We start from the raw sequence: 19,394 nt of genomic DNA, 5'->3' as shown, positions 1-19,394 counted from the left end.
TCTGTTAATTGGTTCCCCTTTTCTTTGTTGAACAGGATCTGTGCAGTCTTTCTGCCTGTTCCACCATTTTACCAGAACTTGCTTCATTAACATAATTTCTAATCCTGCCTCATTAACATCATAAAGGTTAGGATTTACAACATGTAGAATAATTACATCATATCACAAAATAAAAGTAATTATATAATACTAAAATCATGGCCTACTCAAGTTAACATGTATTTCTGGGGGACACAGTTTAAATCATGACAGTCACCATCCCAGGAAAGCCTTCCCTGAACTCCCAGGTGGGCCTCATGCCTCCATGCTCTGGGCTTCTCTAGTACCTGGTGCATTTCTTTGCCTCCTTGACTATGTAGTGGTCCCATAGACTCTGAGTCTTTAAGGGCAGGGAACAAGTATCCCCATTCATCTCCCTCTGTCAGCCCTAAGGCAATGCCTGGCATATTCAGCTGCCTAGGAAATAATCCTCATAGTGATGACAAATTCATTCATCCTCAGGACCTCCCACAACAATGGCATGAGGGCAGCAGTCTGACCTCTAATGTTACAAGGGACGAGGAGGATCAAGAGCAACAGTTCAGGCTGATTCCTATGACGCAGAAGTCAGACATGCCTCCACCCTGCAACCTTTACCAATCTGACACCAACCATTCCTCCCATGGCACTCTCTACTTCTCTGCTGGGTTTGATAATCTATTGCAATGGCCACACAGAACTCACAGACAATACTCATGATTATGGGGCTTATTAGGGAAATAACAGGTTATAATTCAGGATCACGAATGTTGAAGATACAGTTGTGTAGGATTAGCACAGCCTCTCCTCAGTCATGCCTAAAGATAGATCTCTCTCTGGCCCTTGGCCTGGCCTCTGCCCTGCTTGGGCAAGTGTTATAAAGCTCTTAATTTAGCTCTGCTGATAAATGCCTAGAGGCATCTCACTTGCCAGTAAGCCTTGGCCTTGAGTCACTGGCTTTTTCACTCCGTGAACTAGCCGGGAAGCCCATTGTTCTGTCTTCTGTCAGTTTCTTGGTCCTGCTGCCACTGTTTCTCTGCTGCCACTTCTCATCATTTCTGGTGTTGCAATTCTTTGTTTCATGGATCGAAGTTCAGCGCAGGGATTTCGGGTCCAGAGAATGCATTCCACTTCTGGCTCTTCTCTCTTGTTGGTAGTGAGATCGCCTCTTTCTGCCTCTGGGATGGCTCATTTTAAGCCTCCTGTGATGACAAAACTGACCAATCCCCATGCTAGGGTCCCATATACCTTATTTGCATGATCTCACCATTCCCTGGAGAAGGACATCATGCTTGATAAAGTGGAGGGTCAGCGAGAAAGGAGAAGACCCTCAAGGAGATGGAATGACACAGTGGCTGCAACGATGGGCTTAAGTATAGCAAGGATTGTGAGGTGGGCACAGGACCAGGCAGTGTTTTATTCTGTTGTACATAGGGTCACTGTGAGTCAGAGCCAACTCCACAGCATCTAACAACACCCACACTAGGGTGCTGTGCTCCTTATTTACATTCTTAGCACACTATCTAATCCCCTTGGTGGGCCACAACACCTCACATTTACATAGTCCCATCCCATCATTTGGTGGGAGTTAACAAAGACTATGGCTAGAAGGGCCATGTAAGTAATTAACTGCACCACACCTCCCTACAAGGTTGGTACCATTTTCACTCTAATTTAGAGAGCTGAGATTCAGAGAGGTAAGTAACTTGGTCAAAGTCATAGCAAGTAAAGGCACAGCCAGAATTTGAACATAGCTATGTCTTTTAACCATGACACTAAACTCCCTGCAATGATTAGTAAGTTGGCCTGAGCTAACCTCCATTTTTCTCACTGCAAAGCGAAAATTGCCACTAAGGCCAATCCATTGGATGGGAAGTCGCTGAAGGCTGACAGTCTCCGGTCCCAGCTGGAGACGTCACTGAAGCGGCTGCAGTGCACCCAGGTGGACCTCTTCTACCTACATGCGCCCGACCACAGCACCCCCATAGAGGAAACACTTCGCGCCTGCCACCAGCTGCACCAGGAGGTGAGGGTGGCCACCTGAGCTCCAGGAAGTGTCTGCTGCTCTTTCCTTTGGCTTGTCAGTACCCAGGAGAGTGGCAGCACCAAGGCAGTCCCAGGGGAGCTGGGCACAGACCCCATGCCCAGGGTCCCCACTGGCTCGCCCCTTCCTCCTGGGCTGTGGTGGCTTCTGACCGCGGCCTCTCTCCTGCAGGGCAAGTTTGTGGAGCTTGGTCTCTCCAACTATGCGTCCTGGGAGGTGGCTGAGATCTGTACCCTCTGCAAGAGCCACGGCTGGATCCTGCCGACAGTGTACCAGGTGAGAGCAGGGCCCAGAGGTCTTATCTCCAGGGGTTCTCTTGGCCCCTCTGAATGACCCAGGGACCTCTGTATAGCAGCCCCTCCCTTGCTTAAGTCTGTGGAGGCTCGTGTGGCCCTCAGGTTAAAGTCTGAGCTCCTCAGCGGCAGACAGGCACCTGCGTGCTCCAGCGCCACCTCCCTTTCCTGCCTCAGTGCTCACCTGGGTCCCCTCCTTCCCATCTCCTGTTGCACTTCAGCCTGGAGCACTGTAATGCCCCAGGTCTCACCTGGATGGCTTGGCCTCTGGGAAGCCTTTCCTGAGAGTCCCAGAGGGGGCTGAGGTCGCACACTCTCCTTTACCTCCTCATTGTTCACTCAGGAAATGTTTGTACACCTGCTTGGTACCAGGCCCTGTAACAGAACTGCCTGCCACCACAGTGTGACAAACTGACAGATGAGTGGTGTTTACTTGATGATACTTGACTGTACCCTGACTATGAAATCTTTCAGGACAGATTTTAGCTCCAAAAGGATGCTACTGCTCCCAATCATGGGAGAATAGAGGGGCTGTGTATGCACAGAGAGACAGCTGGGGGGGGGAGCGTGGGTGGGGACAGGAGTGCATGGAGGGAAGGACACAGGGAAGAGATAACTATGGGGAGGAAGTAGGAGGGGAGCTGTTGCATTGTGGGAAATTGCTGTCAATGTCATGAGACAAACTGTATGTGAGCTGCTGTATGGAAAGTGAATTTGCTATGTAAACTTTCACCCAAATCACAATTAAAAAAAAAAGGGGGGGGGGAGGATGCTAAAAGCTCATGTATGTAAACCCTGTGTCCAGCCCAGAGTTGGACTCATAAATGGTGGAATGATCAATCCAAGCCCAATTTTCCTTGGGCACACACTGCCCCTAGCACACACTAAGTGTATGCCCCATGGTTAAGGTCCTAGGAGGATCTGAAAGGTAGAGCTGGGGTCCGTCTCTTGATTTGTCCATCCTCTTCAGCTGTCCCTTCTACCTGCAGGGCATGTACAACGCCACCACACGACAAGTGGAAACAGAACTCTTTCCCTGCCTCAGGCACTTTGGACTGAGGTTCTATGCCTTCAACCCTTTGGCTGGTATGGCTGCTGTGGGATAGTGTCACCTCCTGGAGTGGGAGGGCATTCCTGACCCCATTTCTGCCTGTTCCTGACCCAGTGGGTGCCTAGCCAGGACCTGGGGAACAAGGAGGGGTTTGACAAGAGGCTGGGCCATGTCCTCTATCCCTCCTGTTCCCCCACCATCCCCTAGCCCAGAGCCACCAGGCATCTTCAGCTTCTCTGGGAGCAGTCTGGCCAGGGGACTGATTGTATCTTTCCTGCAGGGGGCCTGTTGACAGGCAAATACAAGTATGAGGATAAGGATGGGAAACAGCCTGTGGGCCGCTTCTTTGGGACTAAATGGGCAGAGATCTACAGGAATCGGTGAGCTGGGGAGAGGCTGTGACAGGGTGTGAGCTGGTGTGGGTCCTCTTTGTCTGAAATCAGGAGCTTCTGGGGCTACTCTCCTGGCAGCCAGGGCCTTCTCCTGTTGTCACAACAAGGCCCTGGGATTTAATGCGTCCCCATGCCCTGTCTTGGCTCTCCTGTGTGTCTGCAGGCCTGGACTGGGAATGAGGATCCTGTGTCCTTGAGGGTGAGCTCATCCTCTGCCCACAGAGGAGGAACCTTGGATTGGGACTTGGGAAACCTGGGGCTTAGTCCATGAATAGCTGACTCATGAATAGCTGACTGTTGCTCTGGGCAAAATGAGTGTAGTTTTGTGCACGCTCAGCAATAAACTTGTCATCGACATCTAAAGTCACAGTGGAGCAGCTGTTGAGACCTGCCTTCTTCCTTTCCTTTTTTCACTCTTTAAATTTTGTAAAATTTATCAAAGTAATACATGCCCATGGTTAAGAGCAAGCCCTTTTCAGCCCCATTCCTCTGAGGCAACCATTTTAAACTCTTTTCCCTCTAGCACTTACTGTGATGTCTCTGGAAAAACCCAAACCAAAAAACCCAAACCATTGTCTTCCAGTCGATTTGACTCATAGTGACCCCAACTGGGTTTCCAAGGTGGTAAATCTACAGAAGTAGATCATCTCATCTTTCTGTGGAGCAGCTGGTGGGTTTGAACTGCTGATATTCTGCTTAGCAGCCATATGCCTTATCCACTACCCACCAGAGCTCCTTGGTGTCGCTGAAGTAGATGCTTTTATTGCTCTTAATTGACCACAGTTAGACCTCACCTGGGTAATGTTGTGGGGAGCTCCTAAAAAGCTCTTGACACAGAATCAGAGTCATTAAGGTAAATTCTGTATGTTTTATCTCCTTGCTTTTTGTTTTCTGTTTGGAAGGAGGCAGAAGGCAAGCTTTGTGCAAGAGGTTGCAGTGGTAGTTTGTTGAAATGACTCACCAAGAACTTCTTCAGCTGTGGAGCATCTACTCTTTGGGCTCACTTTGTGTGCATGCTGTGATTTAAATCCTTACCTGGCACACCCAAGTGTTCTGATAATTGTGGCCAGGTTTTAGAACCACCGCCCAAAGCAGTGCTTCTCAAGGAGCATTCTGCTGCCCCCACCCTGGGCCCAGGATGCCTCTGGTTTTCACCGTGTCTGCTCTTCAGTTTACAAAGCCTGTCCAGGCCCATTATCTCCTTACACCTTGCATTCACTTTCTGGGGCTGGCACGGGGTGACGACTTCCCTCATTAAGGAGATGAAACAGTGAGGGCAGGTGGCTCAGCCAAGGCCACAGAGCCAGGGCCTGAGCCCAGGGCATATCAGAGGGTCTGTTCTGTGAGTGTTCTGTGACCCAGAGCCTGATTTAGGCTCCGTAGTGCTGCTAACAACTAATGAGCACGTTAAACCTGAGGAATCTTGCCAATTCCACCATCCTGTTTCCAACTTCAGGAAGTAGTCTGATGCGAGGTCCAGAAATGTACATGTGTTCCGATGCTCAGTGATGTAACATGAAGACAATGGCTTCTTCAGTGCTATTGAAGAAGGGGTTGGGGTGGGAGTGGCTGTCCAGGTTGGCCACCTCAGTGTCTCCCATGGTACTGCTTTTGTCCCACCCTCCCCACCTGTCCAGCTACTGGAAGGAGCACTACTTCGAGGCCATTGCCCTGGTGGAGAATGCCCTGCAGGCTGCTTATGGCCCCAGTGCCCCCAGCATGACCTCAGCTGCCCTGCGGTGGATGTATCACCACTCCCAGCTCCAGGTAAGCCAGCAGTCTCCCACATATTTAACTTCTGGAGGAAGAGAGGAGAGGGCTACACAGTTATTTGATGATTTCTAAGTTTACTTTTCTGAAATTTCCCATGATCCATTTCTTTGGTGTGGTAATCCTGTGGTTCTTAGGTAAGTTACTTAAAAGCCGAGTTACAGACACTGTTTCTTACAATGGCCCTATTAAGTATGATAAGAGGGCAGTGGTGGTTCAGTGGTAGAACTGCCGCCTTCCACGTGGGAGGCCTAGGTTTGGTTCCTGGCCATGCAGCCTCATGCACAGCCACCACCCGTCTGTCGGTGGAGGTTTTCAGCAGAGCTTCCAGACTAAGATGGACCAGGAAGAAAGGCCTGTGATCTCCTTCCAAAAATCAGCCCATGGAAACCCTGTGGTACAAAGGTCCAATCTTCAACCAATCATAGGAATGGCCCAGGACCAGACATTGTTTTGTTCTCTTGTACATGGGGTTGCCGAGTTGGGCTGGCTTTGTAGTAGCTAACATCAGTCTTACATATGAAGAAACTGGCTCAGAGGCTGTTTCACTTGACTGAGTTTACATGCTACCTCTCACATGAAATGAGCATAGGTTTGACTCTGAAACTTTCCATTTTTAACCATTAGCATTTATTCTATTTATTCTAGCCCCTTAGCTGTCCACTCTGGAGATAAGACTCCAACTCTATTGTTGGTCCTTGGGGAGGTTCCCTCTCTATGGTCCCGTTTCCTTAACACACTTCTCCAGCTTGGGCATGATATAGTAATGGCTCTACCATCTGTCAGGTTGTCAGACTATGGTAGCTTGCATGTTGCTATGATGCTGGAGCTATGTCCTGGTATTTCAAATGCCAGCAGGGTCACCCATGGTGAACAGATTCAGCAGAGCTTCTGGGCTAATAAGATAGTCTAGGAGGAAGAATGTGGTAGTTCACTTCTGAAACAAAACTGGCCACTGAAAACCTTATGAATAGCAATGAAATATCTGATACAGTGCCGGGAGATGAGTTCCTCAGGTTGGAAGGCACTCAACATACAACTGGGGAAGAGCTGCCTTCTCAAAGTAGAGTGCACCTTAATGACATGGATGGAGTAAAGCTCTGGGACCTTCATTTGCTGATGTGACACGACTCAAAATGAGCTGAATACAATAATTAATAATCAAAACATGGAATATACAAAGTATGAATCTAGGAAAACTGTAAGTTATTAAAAATGAAATGGAATGCATAAAGATTGATATCCTAGGCATTTGTTAGCTGAAATTGGCCATTTTGAATTGGATAACTGGAGGAAGAGAAAATGACTGTGCTGGGAGTGACAAATTGAAGAGGAATGGTGTCGCAGTCATTGTCCAAAAAAAATTTCAAGATCTATCCTGAAGCACAGTGCTGTCAGTGATAGGATAATATCCATACATCTACAAGGAAGACCAGTTAACATTTTAATTATTCAAATTTACATACCAACCACTAAAGCCAAGGACGAATTGGAAGATTTTTACCAACTTCTGCAGTCTGAAAGTGACCAAGCATGCAATTAAGATGTATTGATAATTACTGGTGATTGAAGTGCAAAAGTTAGAAACAAAGACACATCAGTAGTTGGAAATTACGGCCTTCATAATAGAAATGATGCCAGAGATGGCATGACAGAATTTTGCAAGACCTACAACTTACTCATTGCAAATACCTTTTTTTCAATAACATAAACAGCAACTATACACATGGTCCTCGCCATATGGAATCCACAGGAATCAAATTGAGTACATCTGTGGAAAGAGGCGATGGAGAAACTTATCACCAGTCAGAACAAGGTCAGGGGCTGACTGTGGAACAGACCATAAATTACTCATATGCAAGGTCAAGCTGAAGCTGAAGAAAATTAAAATAAGTCCATGAGCCCAAAATATGACTTTGATTATATCCCGCCTGAATTCAGAGACCATCTGAAGAACAGATTTGACACACTGAACACCAATGACCAAATGAGTTGTGGGATGACATCAAGATCATCCATGAAGAAAGCAAATGGTCATTAAAAAGATAGGAAAGAAGAAAAGACCACAATGGATAATCAGAAGACTCTAAAACTTGCTCTTAAATGGAGAGTAGCTGAAGCAAATGGAAGAAATGATGAAACAAGAGCTGAACAGAAGATTTCAAAGAGCAGCTCAGGAAGACAAAGTAAAATATTATAATGAAATGTGCAAAGATTTGGGAGTTAGAAAACCAAAAAGGAAGAACACACTTGGCGCTTCCCAAGCAGAAAGAAGAAAAAATTCAAGCCTTGAGTTGCAATACTGATGGATTCTATGGGCACAATACTGAATGATGCAGGAAGCATCAAAATAACATGGAAGGAATAGTCACTGTACCAAAAAGAATTGGTCAGTGTTCAACCATTTCAGGAGATAGCATACGATAAAGGACCAATGATACTGAAGGAAAAAGTCCAAGCTGCACTGAAGGAATTGGCAAAAAACAAGGCTCTAGGAATAAATGGAATACCCATTGGGATGTTTCAACAAATGGATGCAGTGCTGGAGGTGCTCACTCTTTTATAAGAAATTCAGAAAACAACCTGGACATGACCGGAAATCCATATTTGTACCCATTCCAAAGAAAGGTGATCCAACATAATGTGGAAATTATCAAACAGTATCATTTATATCACATCCAAGGAAACTTTTGCTGGAGATAAGTGAAAAATTATTGCAGCAGTACACAGACAGGGAACTACCAGAAATTCAAGCTAGATTCCAAAGAGGATGTGGAACATGGGATATCACTGCTGATGTCAGGTGGATCTTGGCTGAAAGCAAATACCAGAAAGATGCCTGTATTTTATTGACTATGCAAAAGCATTTGACTGTGTGGATTATAACAAATTATAGATAACATTGCCAAGAATGGGAAATCCAGAACACTTAATTGTGCTCATGGGGAACCTGTACACCTATCAATCAACAGGCAGTTGTTTAAATAGAACAAAGGGATACTGCATGGTTTAAAGTCATGAGAAGTGTGCCAGGGTTGTATCCTTTCACCATACTTTCTCATTCTGTATGTGGAGCAAATCTGAGAAGCTGGACTTGATGAAGAATGTGGTATCAGGATTGTAAGACTCATTAACAACCTGCAATATACAGATGATACAACCTTACTTGCTGAAAGTGAAGATGACTTGAAGCACTTCTGATCTTCAAGATGACTTGAAGATCAGAAGACTACAGCCTTCAATATAGATTACACCTCAACATTAAAAAAATAAAAAAATCCCCACAACTGGAGCAGTAAGCAACATCATGATAAATGGACAAGTTTGTAGCTGTCAGGGACTTCATTTTCTTGGATCCTCAATGTCCGTGGAAGCAGCAGTAAACAAATCAGATGACATACCACACTGGGCAAATCTACTGAAGACTTCTTTAAAGTGTTAAAGAGCAAAGATGTCACTTTGAAGACTAAGGTGCACCTAATCTAGCCATGGTTTTTTTCAGTAGCTTCATAGCATGTGAAATCTGGACAGGGACTAAAGACAACCACAGAATAATCGATGGGCTTAAGCATAGCAAGGATTTTAAGAATGGCACAGGACTGGGCAGTTTTGTTCTGCTGTGCTAAAGGTTGCTGTGAGTTGGAACCAGTTTGATGGCACTGAATAACCACCATTTTATGGTGTACCTATTATGTATCAGGCCTGGTGTGAAGTACTTTACAAAATTTACAATCCCCACAACCACCCTGTACAGTGGAGGATGTTTGAGGCTAAGAGAGATCAGGTAACACCCAGCTGCTGTATGGCAGAAATGAGTGGCTTTGAATCTGCTGATGAGACAATGTGGCTATAGAGCTTTAGAGCCAAATTAACTACAAGGTCTGATATTTATGATATAAATAACTAGAAGCCAAGTCTTGGCAGGGCAGAGCTTGGTGGGGGTGGTGTGTCAGTGTGTTGAGGTCTGGGCCGTCTCTCCTTGCAGGGTGCCCATGGAGATGCGGTCATCCTGGGCATGTCCAGCCTGGAGCAGCTGGAGCAGAACTTGGCGGCAACTGAGGAAGGGCCCCTGGAGCCTGCTGTCGTCAATGCCTTTGATCAAGCCTGGCACTTAGTTGCTCATGGATGCCCTAACTATTTTCGCTAGACTCAGACCTGACTTAGGTGCAGATGGCATCCTTTTACCCCAGACATTTTTGCCTTAACTGTATTAGCCTGACCTTTCCTCATCACTGTAGTTTACAACTTTTCACTTTAAAAATTTTTTTTAAGAGCTTGTTTTACATTCAACATAATGTGTACATTTAGTTTCATTCCCCATTTGCCATGTCCAACCCTAACCCAGTCTCCTCCCCTCCCTACCCAGTAACCCTCCTCCCATGCCCCTCATGTTCATGCAATCCCGTTTGTCCTGCATTTCCTCAATTTGAATGTTGGTCCTCTGGTGTCCCATCGTCTATTGCTCTAAGGGATGTATTACCACAGAGTAGGTGGGTGTGTAATCCTGGGTTGTCTGCGTGTAAATCTTGTTAACTATTGGGCTGCGAGCCCACCCCTGGGGGTGAGTTTTACTCCAGGCGCAGAATGTATTCCAGGGCCACAGTATTGGGAGTCTCACCAGATTTCATCTGACCAGTAATTCTGGTCATTACTGAGTTTTTGGATTTTGTTCCACATTTTCCCTCCCATTCTATCCAGGATCTCCAGATTTGATCCTTTCGTGAGTGGTTGGCATTGGCAGCCGAGCACCATCTAGTTCTTCTGGTCTCGAGGGCCATCGTGTCCTAGGGCTGATTGCTTCTAACTGCCCCCCCCCTTTTTTTGCGTTCTTCACTTCTGATGCTAGGAGACCATTAGCTGCATCTTACATGACCGCTTGAAAGCTTTTAAGACCCCAGTTGCTACTCACCAATGTAGGATGTGGAGCAACACTTTTATGCATTTTGTTATGCCAATTGAGTCTGGCAGCTGTCCCCCAGTACTATGACGCCTGAGGCAGGAGATCTATTGGATCTCTCTCCCATATTCCTGCAATGCTTTACAATGTAAAAGTCTGGGGCCAGCTCTACCTGGGCACTTACTGTCTGAATAAAACAGGCACTGGCCTGGAACAAACCTGGTGCATTTCTTTCTTTAGCTGCCTGTTTCTCATGCTTGCTAAGGGTTTGGTGAGAAGTATGAATCTGAGTCTTCAGAGAACAGTGAGTGGGATGGCCTCCTGGGCACACTACCTGAACTCAGCCTGACCTCAACACTGGACTCTCCATGACAGAAAAACAGAGAGCCACACACTTGGAAGGAGCCTCAACTAAGTACTTAGAAGTGGAACCATTTGGGAAGCCTATCATTAGAGTTACCACAGAGAATACGAGTGAACCCCTGCAGAAAACTGTGAGCTGTGGAGAGCATCCTCTATTTCAGCTCCAGCAGTGCCTTTTCTCTTGGTTCAGCTCAAGCCTCCTGTCTTCTCCTTGCCTCTCACAGATTCTCAGCCTGGCTTTTTGGGAGAAAAAGGAAGGAGGAACAAGGGAGGAAGGGTGCCTATTTTCCTTAGACACCCAGGGCACCCTGGGCTGGAGGAGAGAACCCCCAGCCACAAAGCAGCTATAGTCACGGTGGTCAGGCAGCAGCCAGTGTTGGAAGCTGGTCACGAGGCAAACAGGAGCCCTGGAAGCCACACAAAAATCACAAATCCAAAGGCTCCTTTTTCTAAGAAAAGTTCCTTTTGCCGTCCACAGGGAGAAACCCTGCAGATGTTTTATTCTTTATAGAAACATAGTCCATTCTACCCTCTCTTATCTTCATCTGTAGCAAAATAAATAGCTGCTCCCTCAAGCAGGGTGATAGGGGTCCTGCCTGGCTGGCTGAGGGGAGGCCTCTGTCCTGAGCATCCCAGTCAGTCATCGTCATCTTCCTCTGACTCTTCCGCTGACTCAGGCGCACTCTCTGGCAAGTCCTCGCCCATCTGTTCAAACCTTCCAGACTGTGCATCCCACATGTATTTGATGGTCACCTTGAATTCAGCCATCTCATACCCAAAAAGCTTCTGCAAGAGAGGAGAGCCAAGAGTTGTGGAAATGAGTGCCACCAGAAGCTTGAGTGAATGTTTACAGCAGAGCCAAGCAGCAGTCCCTCCCTCCACAGCCCCAGCCATGGGACGGAGCCCTCACTGGAAAAGACTCACCAGGACGCGGGCCTGCTCCGGGGTCAGCACATCACCCTCTTTGCACACTTCATAGTCAGACAGCAAGGTCACCACACCTGCAGGGGTGGGTGGCCCCAAGTGGTCACATCTGGCACAGAGGACTGCACAGCATTTTGTAACACTACTTTGAGGTGGACAGAATTTGGCTGGCCACTTGTCCTCCCTGCAATGCTCACACACACTAGGCCAAAGGCTTCCTCCCTCAACATCCCTAACTGCTGGATTCTGGGTGTAAATTACTGCACACTGCCATCCCCAATCTTAAGATGGGCACTTCTGTCACTGTTTTCAAAGGAGAAGATGGAGGCTTGTGGAAATAACTGCTCAGCAGAAAGGAGGGTGGGGCTGGTAGGCTTGAAGTCGATGCTCTCTGCTCTCAGCCCTTAGGCTTTGCCTCTACCTTCCAGCTCTCCCTACCCCCACTCCCCTTACCTTTCTTTAGAGTGGTAGGCAGGCCCAGCTGTCTGAGCTGGGGCTCCATGGAGTGGGGGAACTGCTCCAGGGCCCCGGGATCCAGGCTCACTGTGAAAGTTGCTTTGTTACCAGCTCGGGCGTAGTCCATTTCCGTGAATTTAGTGAACCAGCTTACGGGAAGGACAAGTAGTCTGTGGTGAGATTCCTGATTGGACCACCAGCCCACCTGAAGTCAGGTTCCCCCCAAAGTGCACGTGGTCCTAGGTCTCCCTTCCTGCTTTGTCCATCTCAGCAGCTGGCCTGGGAAAGCTCTTTGACCAGAGGTGCCCACCACTGTCCCCCTTTCTGACTAGGGTACTGTATTGACAGAACAAAGACGGCCCTGGTCAGAACCCACTAGTCTCAGTTAACATGGTTCCAGGAGCCAGCTCACACTTGATGCCTCCACATTGCACCAAGTCCCCAGATCACTCCTTCTCTGAATGCTCGCCAACCTTTCTCTTCCTGCCGTTCCTCAAAAGTACTTACTCATTTACTTCTTCCTTAGTGCGATTGGTGAAAAGAAGACCAACTTCACCCCTTAGCTTCTTGCTAACCTACAAAACAAAGGAGAGGCTGGTTTGGTCACAGGCCAGTGGTTCTCAACCGGGAGGTAATTTTGCCCCCCAGGGGACATTTGAAGACATTTTTTGGTTGTCATAGGTAGGGCAAGGGTGCTAGTCTCGGGGTCTGGAGGTTAAGGGAGAACATAGAGCTTTAATCTAGGCCTTGCTCTCCCTGGTCCCTGGCCAGGCCAGGTTATCTGGAGCCTGTCATCTGAGAGCAGCAGCAGCAGAGCAGCTTGGCTTTGGGAACTATTACTGCAGACGAGCAACTCACCTGATGCAGGTTATCTTTGTACTCATCAGACGGGCTTCGACCCAAGGCCACCATCATCACCTTGTTTTTGCCAAAGAACATCCTGCCAAAAAATGGGGGACCAATGGAAGAAGTGTCTTACTAGCCTCCCCTCAGCTAAAGGAAACCAGCTGCAGCCCAACAGGAGCTTGTGAGCCAAAGCCCAGGCTGTTACAGAGGGGGTTCACATTCTTCCCCATTCCCTGTCCATCTGTCTACAAGTTAGGGTCCCCTTCAGTATTTCCCCATCCCTACACACTGACACTCCCAACATCTGGTCTCCCAAAACACTCCCCTGTCTGGATATATGAAGAGGCATGCTTAACAGTCTGAATCAAAGCTGGTCCACCAGATGGCTGGAGCCATCACCTGCAATTGTCAAAAATTTCTGCTCTCAGGTCACTGTCTGTGCCTTAGCATATACACAGATATTCTGAGGTGATATTCCTAAAAGGACCAGATCCCAGGGTTAAAGGAGCCACTTTTCCCAAAGAGCCACTGCTCAAACATTTCCTGCACAACTACCAATCCCAGCTCTTGAGAGGCTCAGGGGCCAATCAGCTTTAAAAGCTATGAAGTGCTCTTCAGCAGGGGTGTGGCATTCTGTTATTGCTGACACCCCGTCTGTGACTCAGGTACGTACCAGAGGGTCACAACTGCTCCTGTACTGACCGCAAGCACTTGCCCGCTTCCCCCGCTGGTCCCTCTTCCCACTGCGTGCTCACCGGCTGTGCTTCCAGGCGTTCCGGATGTCCTTCAGCTTGCTATTCCTCATGTTGGCCACAGAGAAGATGAAGAGGTACTTGTACATGTCCACACATTTCCGAAGCTGTAGGACAATTCATGGGGCTCTGGAGTCAAGGGGCAGCATGGATTGGACAATACTCTGGCCTCGGGGGAAGGAATCTGCTTGAGGTCCCTCAGTACTGTGGAAGCTTAGAGCCGGAGTCCTCTAAACTGGTGGTCTCCTGCTCCATTAATGAAACTAGGATCACTAACAGTAGGGGCTCCCTAGAGGCAAAGCAGGTGTGAGCTCAAAGCACAGGGGCAGGTGAGCCGTGGCTCAAGATCACATGGTCTTTCCCAGGCTCTGACCTATCTATGGCCACAAGTAGCATCATCCACCTCTGTTTTGTCCATTAATTATTAACCTAGAAACACATCCATACTGGGAAGACTCCACTTAACTGAAATACAGAGCAACGTTATTTACTTAAGAGACAAGGTGGCTTATGGGGTCTACTCTATTTATGCTACTGGTAGCGTAGTGCCTAAGGCACTTGACTGCTAACCAGAAGGCTGGCGGTTCAAACCCACCAGCCACTGCTTGGAAGGAAGATGGGGCAATCTACTTCCGTAGTGATACTGCCTCAGAAACCCAAGGAGGGGTTGCTATGATTTGGGTCCGACTCGATGGCACATAGCAACTATTATGCTACAGCCATCAGGAGTTGGTCTCAAGGAAACAGAATCTTTGTCCAGAAGACTCTGCTCCCACCCAGCCTACACTCCAGAAGCAGCGCAGTGGGTTGGTGAGGAGTACAGCTTCGTAGTTACCCACACCTGGTAACTCCCTACCTTTTTGACATTGGACAGGCTAAGTAAGCGTCATTTACCTCAACGGCATAACAGCTAGTATCTAGTATGTCAGAACAGCATGAAACACAAAAACCTTTGGTGTACCTAAACCACAATAAAATATTAAAAACATAAAGATAACAAAACTAAAACTTTAACCGCTGGGCAAGTGCAGGGCACACAGAAAGAGCTCAATCAAAGCCAGAAATCATCACCTTGGTGGTTATTATTGGTGGTGGTGCTGCTGCTGTAGGAAAATTGTAGGATCAGCAGCTTAGTTTTATATATATATATATATATATATATATATAAACAGTATGTCCCCTAATCAACAGTGCCACATCCAACCCTAAAAACCAAACACAAGCGCTGGAAAAATATGATGGACAATAGCATCTCACCTCTTCTATCAGGTTCTGTTTCAATTCCAAGCCTTTCTTGGCAGTTTTGGTTAAGGAAACTAATAAAAAGGGGGGAACAGAAAAAAAAAAAAGAGAGAACTTATAAGAGACAAATCTGGATGGCCCTGAAGACTTATTTTCTTTGCCCTTTGTAGCCCAGCTGAGAGCTGGCTCAGCTGTACTAAGCAGCTGAAGAAAGGCAGTCAGGCCTTTGGCTGGTGGCCATCATTTCTGGTATGCAAGGCTGTTCCCAAGGTCTGTGGAGTGCCTCTTCTCTAATATTCCTGAGCCTGAAAATCCCTTGGTATGCTTCCTGTTACTTAGACAAACCAGGTGTTCCACAGCTCTTCTTAGGCTCGCCTACAAATCTCCACGAGGCGTGGAGGCGAGGTTTGCTCCTGCTCTTGCTCTCCTGGCACATCCAGCCTATGGCTGCGGCAGATCTTTTCTGCTTTTGACCATGGTGCACACAGACCACCTATGCCTGGCCTACGATGGGTAATGATGAGGGTGTTAAGACTGCATGTTCTGCTACATCCCCACACTCAGTCTGGCAGGCAATCTGACCTACGGATATAGCCATGCCTTGTGGGGGAACTGGGGCTGATACATCTATTGTAACAACAGTTGGTACCCAATCTGCCCCCACCCAGAAGACTGTGGCATTTGCCAGAGCTGACCAGTCCCTCCTCCACAGTATTAAATGATCCCACAGACACTTAACAGAGCACCAGGTGCAAAGCCCTGGGTGACCCCACGAATGGCCTGCCTCTAATGGATTCAACCTGACACTCAAAAGTAGACATGCCTTCTTCACAGGACAAACACAGAGAAACACAATCACACCAGTCAGTGGTAGTGCAGCAAGGGACCCAAAGAATCCAAACCCTCTGCCACTGAGTTGATTCCAACTTATAGTGACCCTAGAAAAACAGAGTAAAACGGCCCCGTAGGGTTTCCAAGGCCATAAATCGTCATGGAAGCAGAGTGCCTCATCTTTCTTCCATGAAATGGCTGACAGGTTCGACCACCAACTTTTTGGGCAGCAGCCAAATGCTTTAACCACTATGCCACCAGAGCTCCTTGTGCAGGAAGGGAGGGTCCACACAACAAAGCTGGCCACTTCTCATCATCTCCACTGCTGTAACTTTGGTCCAAGCCAGCATCACCCTCTCTTGGATTACTGCTCATCTCCTGCTTCCTTCCTTACCTGTCTCCCACCTTCCTTCCCCAAGTCTGTCCTCAACAAAGTAGGCAGAAGGATCCTTCAAAACTAAAGGTTAATCACATCACTCCTTTCCTCAAAGCCCTCCAATGGCTCTCTCTTTCACCCAGGCATGAAGCCACTTCCTCACAAGGCTTATAAAGCTTTGACCACTCTGCTTCCCCTTCACCTCCCACTCTTGTTCACATCACTCCAGCACACTCCAGAAAAAGCCAAGCATGCTCCTGTTTCAGGGCCTTTGTACTTTTTGTTCCCTCTACAAGGAACAATGTTCTCTCAGACAACTCACTGGGTTGCTCACCTCTTTTCCTCAGGTGTCTGCTCATTAGAGAGATCTTCCCCAACACACTAAGCAAGGTAGCATCACCATCACCTCCCTTTCACTGCACTTTCCCCCCACCCACGGGGACTCAACATTATCTGATAAATAAATGTACTCAATTTTTGATATGCTTCCCTTTCATGTTAAGCTTGATAAGGATTAGGCCTTCCCTGTTGTAACCACCGTATCTCCCAATACCTAGAAAGTGCCAGGTATGTGCTGTTGTGTTGCTGTTAGATGCCACTGAATTGCTCCCAACTCACAGTGACCCTATGTACAAAAGACAGAAACACTGCCCCTTCCTGTCTCATCCTCATGATCGTTGCTGTTTGAGCCCATTGTTGCAGCCACTGTGTCAATCCTTATTGTTGAGGGTCTTAAGTCTTTTTTACTGACCCTCTACTAAGCATGATGTTCTTCTTCAGGGACTGGTCTCTCGTGGTAACATGTCCACAGGCCCCTAAATATTTGTTGAATGCATGAATACGAAGACCTCTACCATAGTAAGAGTAACAAGAATAGTCTCTTAGAAGGTGACAACGGAGAAGGAGCCAGTTATATGACGATCAAGTCATAAACAAGCCAGGCAGAAGGGATTGTTAAGGGCCAGACGCGGGAATAGGCCTGTGCTGAAGGAAGGGAAAGGCGGCCCGGGTGACCGGAGAGCAGACAGCGAAGGGAGGTGGGCAGGGGCTGAAGTGCGAAAAGCAGGTCCACGAGAGACTAGGAACAGCCTGGGTTCTCAGATGTTTTCTAACCTAGTCAGTCTTGGAAGAGCACTTAAGGCCAAGCAAAACAGTCGCTGGTTCTTTGACCTAACAAGCTCAAGCCCCCTCCGATGCTCCAGCCACTCCGAGGTCCCCATCCCAGCTGTCAGCGAGCCCGCGGAGCTCCTCGCAGAGGTCCCAGTGTCCCCTTCTCTATACGCCAGCCATTCGGAGGCCCCCACCACTGCTGGCATCTAGGCCCCGGAACTCCTCTACAGGTCCCGTCACTCCCTTCACCCACCTTTCTTGTCGCGCTTAGATTTGGGCATCTCGCTAAATCCACGTGCGGCTGAAGATAGAGCTTCCTGTTAGGACTTCGGCGGCGCGGGGCCTTCTGGGACGGTCTTCTCGGGGACTGCCCTGACGCGTGCCTGACCCAATCTGCTCTGAGACGCTCCTTTTCTGCCGACCTGCCACCTGCGCTTCTCCTGGCGTCTGTGGGGTGACTTCTTGCACGTCCGGGCGGCCTCCAACTCTCAAGCGCTTCCCGAAAGTCTCTCGAGCAGGTTCAACTCTATGGCTCTGGGGGGCGGAGCCTGCGGCCCAGGGCATGCTGGGGCGGCGGCGGGCTGTGCTTGGGTTCCTATCATGGTGGTGGCTTTGGTTTCCCGTTTCTGGCTCTGGACTTTGTTACTCATCCCGGCGGCCGCGGTATATGAAGACCAAGTGGGGAAGTTTGATTGGTTCGTACCTGTGGGGTCTATTCATTAAGCATGTGACTATTTTCCCAGCACCTGTTTCCCACTTGCTAAAGAGAAGAGGGTTACTATCCAGAAGGACACTTATATATATTTTGTGGGGACTCAGTGCAAAGTTAAAATATGGGGCCTCCTTTTCAAAAATTACTAAGGTGACCGCAGAGCATTAAACCAAGCATGAGGCCTTTCTCAACCTGTGTGACCATTTATGTCGCACGCGCGTGAAGCCGGCCCTGCCATCCAGGAGTGCTTGGAGCTGTGTTCAGAAGTCACTAATTCCTCCTACTCCATTTCTGATTCATTCCCACCCTTCCTCGGACTGGCATCTCCTTGGCATGTGAACGGGATTTGGGTCTTAGGAATCCCAAACGGAGTCCATTCTCCCCTCCCAGCTTTGCCCTGGGTTCAGAGCAGAGCCCCCTAAAGTTCTCAGCCAGGAGATGCCATTCATTCACAAACTCCCACTACCCCTTATCCTTTCCGTAAGGCCTTGGGGCAGCTTGGTTTTGTTCCAATTTAGATTTTGCCTATACTGCTGGGTGCCTGGATGTTTTTAGGTAAAACTTCCCTTATGCAGTAGTTGTGAGGATGAATGAAGTAATCCCTTTAAATTACTTTGCACATTGTCTGGACCATTACATGCAGTCATTACATGTTCCCCATTACTACTACTTCAGGGAACACATCCTTAAGAGCCCAGCTCAGATATGTTCTTTGTGAATTCTTTTCTGTGTCAGATTGATTCATATGTTTGTTGAGTGCCTGCTGCATGTCAGGTATTGTCCTAGGTGCTGTGGATACAGAGATAGGTAAGCAGCTAGTGGGACAGAAGGATATATTGGTATGATTATAAGACAGTGTGACAAATGCAGTGTATTTAACAGTTTTAATGATGTGGGCAAACTTTTACAACCTCATGTGTACATTATGCATGTCTTGCATTTATGGCATAATTTCAATTTGCTATTCCAAAAACCAAACCAAACTCACTGCAATTGAGTTAATTCCTACCCATAGGGACCCCCACTGAGGTTCCAAGGCTGCAAATTTTATGGAAGTAGATCATCCCTCTTCCTTCCACAGAGTTACTGGTGGGTTTGAACCACTCACCTTTTGATTAGCAGCCAAGTGCCTTATCCATTATGCCACTAGAGCTCCTTTAACAGACATTCCAAAAAACCAAACCAAACTCATTGCTATCGCGTCGGACCTGACTCATAGCAACCCCTCCTTGAGTTTCTGAGGCAGTATCACTACGGAAGTAGATTGCCCCATCTTCCTTCTGAGGAGTGGCTGGTGGGTTTGAACCGCTAGCCTTC

At 47.8% G+C, this 19,394-nt stretch overlaps 3 protein-coding genes across 3 annotated transcripts in view; 2 read left to right on the top strand and 1 right to left on the bottom strand.

The window, feature by feature from the left end:
- The first annotated feature begins 245 nt into the window (after positions 1–245).
- On the top strand, positions 246–9,715 carry LOC103192793 (aflatoxin B1 aldehyde reductase member 2-like). The gene is made up of 8 exons (XM_007935855.1): positions 246–287; positions 1,697–1,715; positions 1,830–2,044; positions 2,234–2,338; positions 3,345–3,441; positions 3,687–3,786; positions 5,436–5,565; positions 9,554–9,715. The coding sequence occupies exons 1-8, from the start codon at positions 246–248 to the stop codon at positions 9,713–9,715; spliced, it is 870 nt and encodes a 289-aa protein (XP_007934046.1).
- A 1,749-nt stretch (positions 9,716–11,464) lies between these two features.
- MRTO4 (MRT4 homolog, ribosome maturation factor) lies at positions 11,465–17,646 on the bottom strand. Its single transcript, XM_007935643.2, has 8 exons — positions 17,619–17,646; positions 15,064–15,122; positions 13,810–13,913; positions 13,067–13,148; positions 12,716–12,783; positions 12,206–12,357; positions 11,753–11,829; positions 11,465–11,614 (listed from the first exon to the last, which is right to left on the bottom strand). The coding sequence occupies exons 1-8, from the start codon at positions 17,644–17,646 to the stop codon at positions 11,465–11,467; spliced, it is 720 nt and encodes a 239-aa protein (XP_007933834.1).
- A 319-nt stretch (positions 17,647–17,965) lies between these two features.
- The window catches only part of EMC1 (ER membrane protein complex subunit 1), a 38,753-nt gene continuing 37,324 nt past the window's right edge, over positions 17,966–19,394 (top strand). The window contains exon 1 of the mRNA XM_042780256.1: positions 17,966–18,060. Coding sequence (XP_042636190.1) covers positions 17,966–18,060 — 95 coding nt within the window. The remainder of the gene's footprint in view (positions 18,061–19,394) is intronic.

This window comes from Orycteropus afer, unplaced genomic scaffold, assembly GCF_000298275.1.
Source record: "Orycteropus afer afer isolate SDZICR_OR568_19922 unplaced genomic scaffold, OryAfe1.0 scaffold00031, whole genome shotgun sequence".
NCBI lineage: Eukaryota > Metazoa > Chordata > Mammalia > Tubulidentata > Orycteropodidae > Orycteropus > Orycteropus afer.
The sequence above is the reverse complement of the archived record's forward strand: the minus strand, read 5'-3'. Positions and strand labels throughout refer to the sequence as shown.

Bases quoted from the DNA above. Each gene is read 5' to 3' on its own strand.
- MRTO4 (XM_007935643.2), bottom strand. From the start codon at position 17,646: ATGCCCAAATCTAAGCGCGACAAGAAAG. The intron at 13,149-13,809 runs GTGAGCACGCAG...ATTTTTTGGCAG, and splicing joins AACGCCTGGAAGCACAGCCG to GATGTTCTTTGGCAAAAACA. The intron at 11,830-12,205 runs GTAAGGGGAGTG...CCACCCCTGCAG, and splicing joins GCCTACCACTCTAAAGAAAG to GTGTGGTGACCTTGCTGTCT.
- LOC103192793 (XM_007935855.1), top strand. From the start codon at position 246: ATGACAGTCACCATCCCAGGAAAGCCTTCCCTGAACTCCCAG. The intron at 3,442-3,686 runs GTATGGCTGCTG...TCTTTCCTGCAG, and splicing joins TGCCTTCAACCCTTTGGCTG to GGGGCCTGTTGACAGGCAAA. The intron at 3,787-5,435 runs GTGAGCTGGGGA...CCACCTGTCCAG, and splicing joins GCAGAGATCTACAGGAATCG to CTACTGGAAGGAGCACTACT.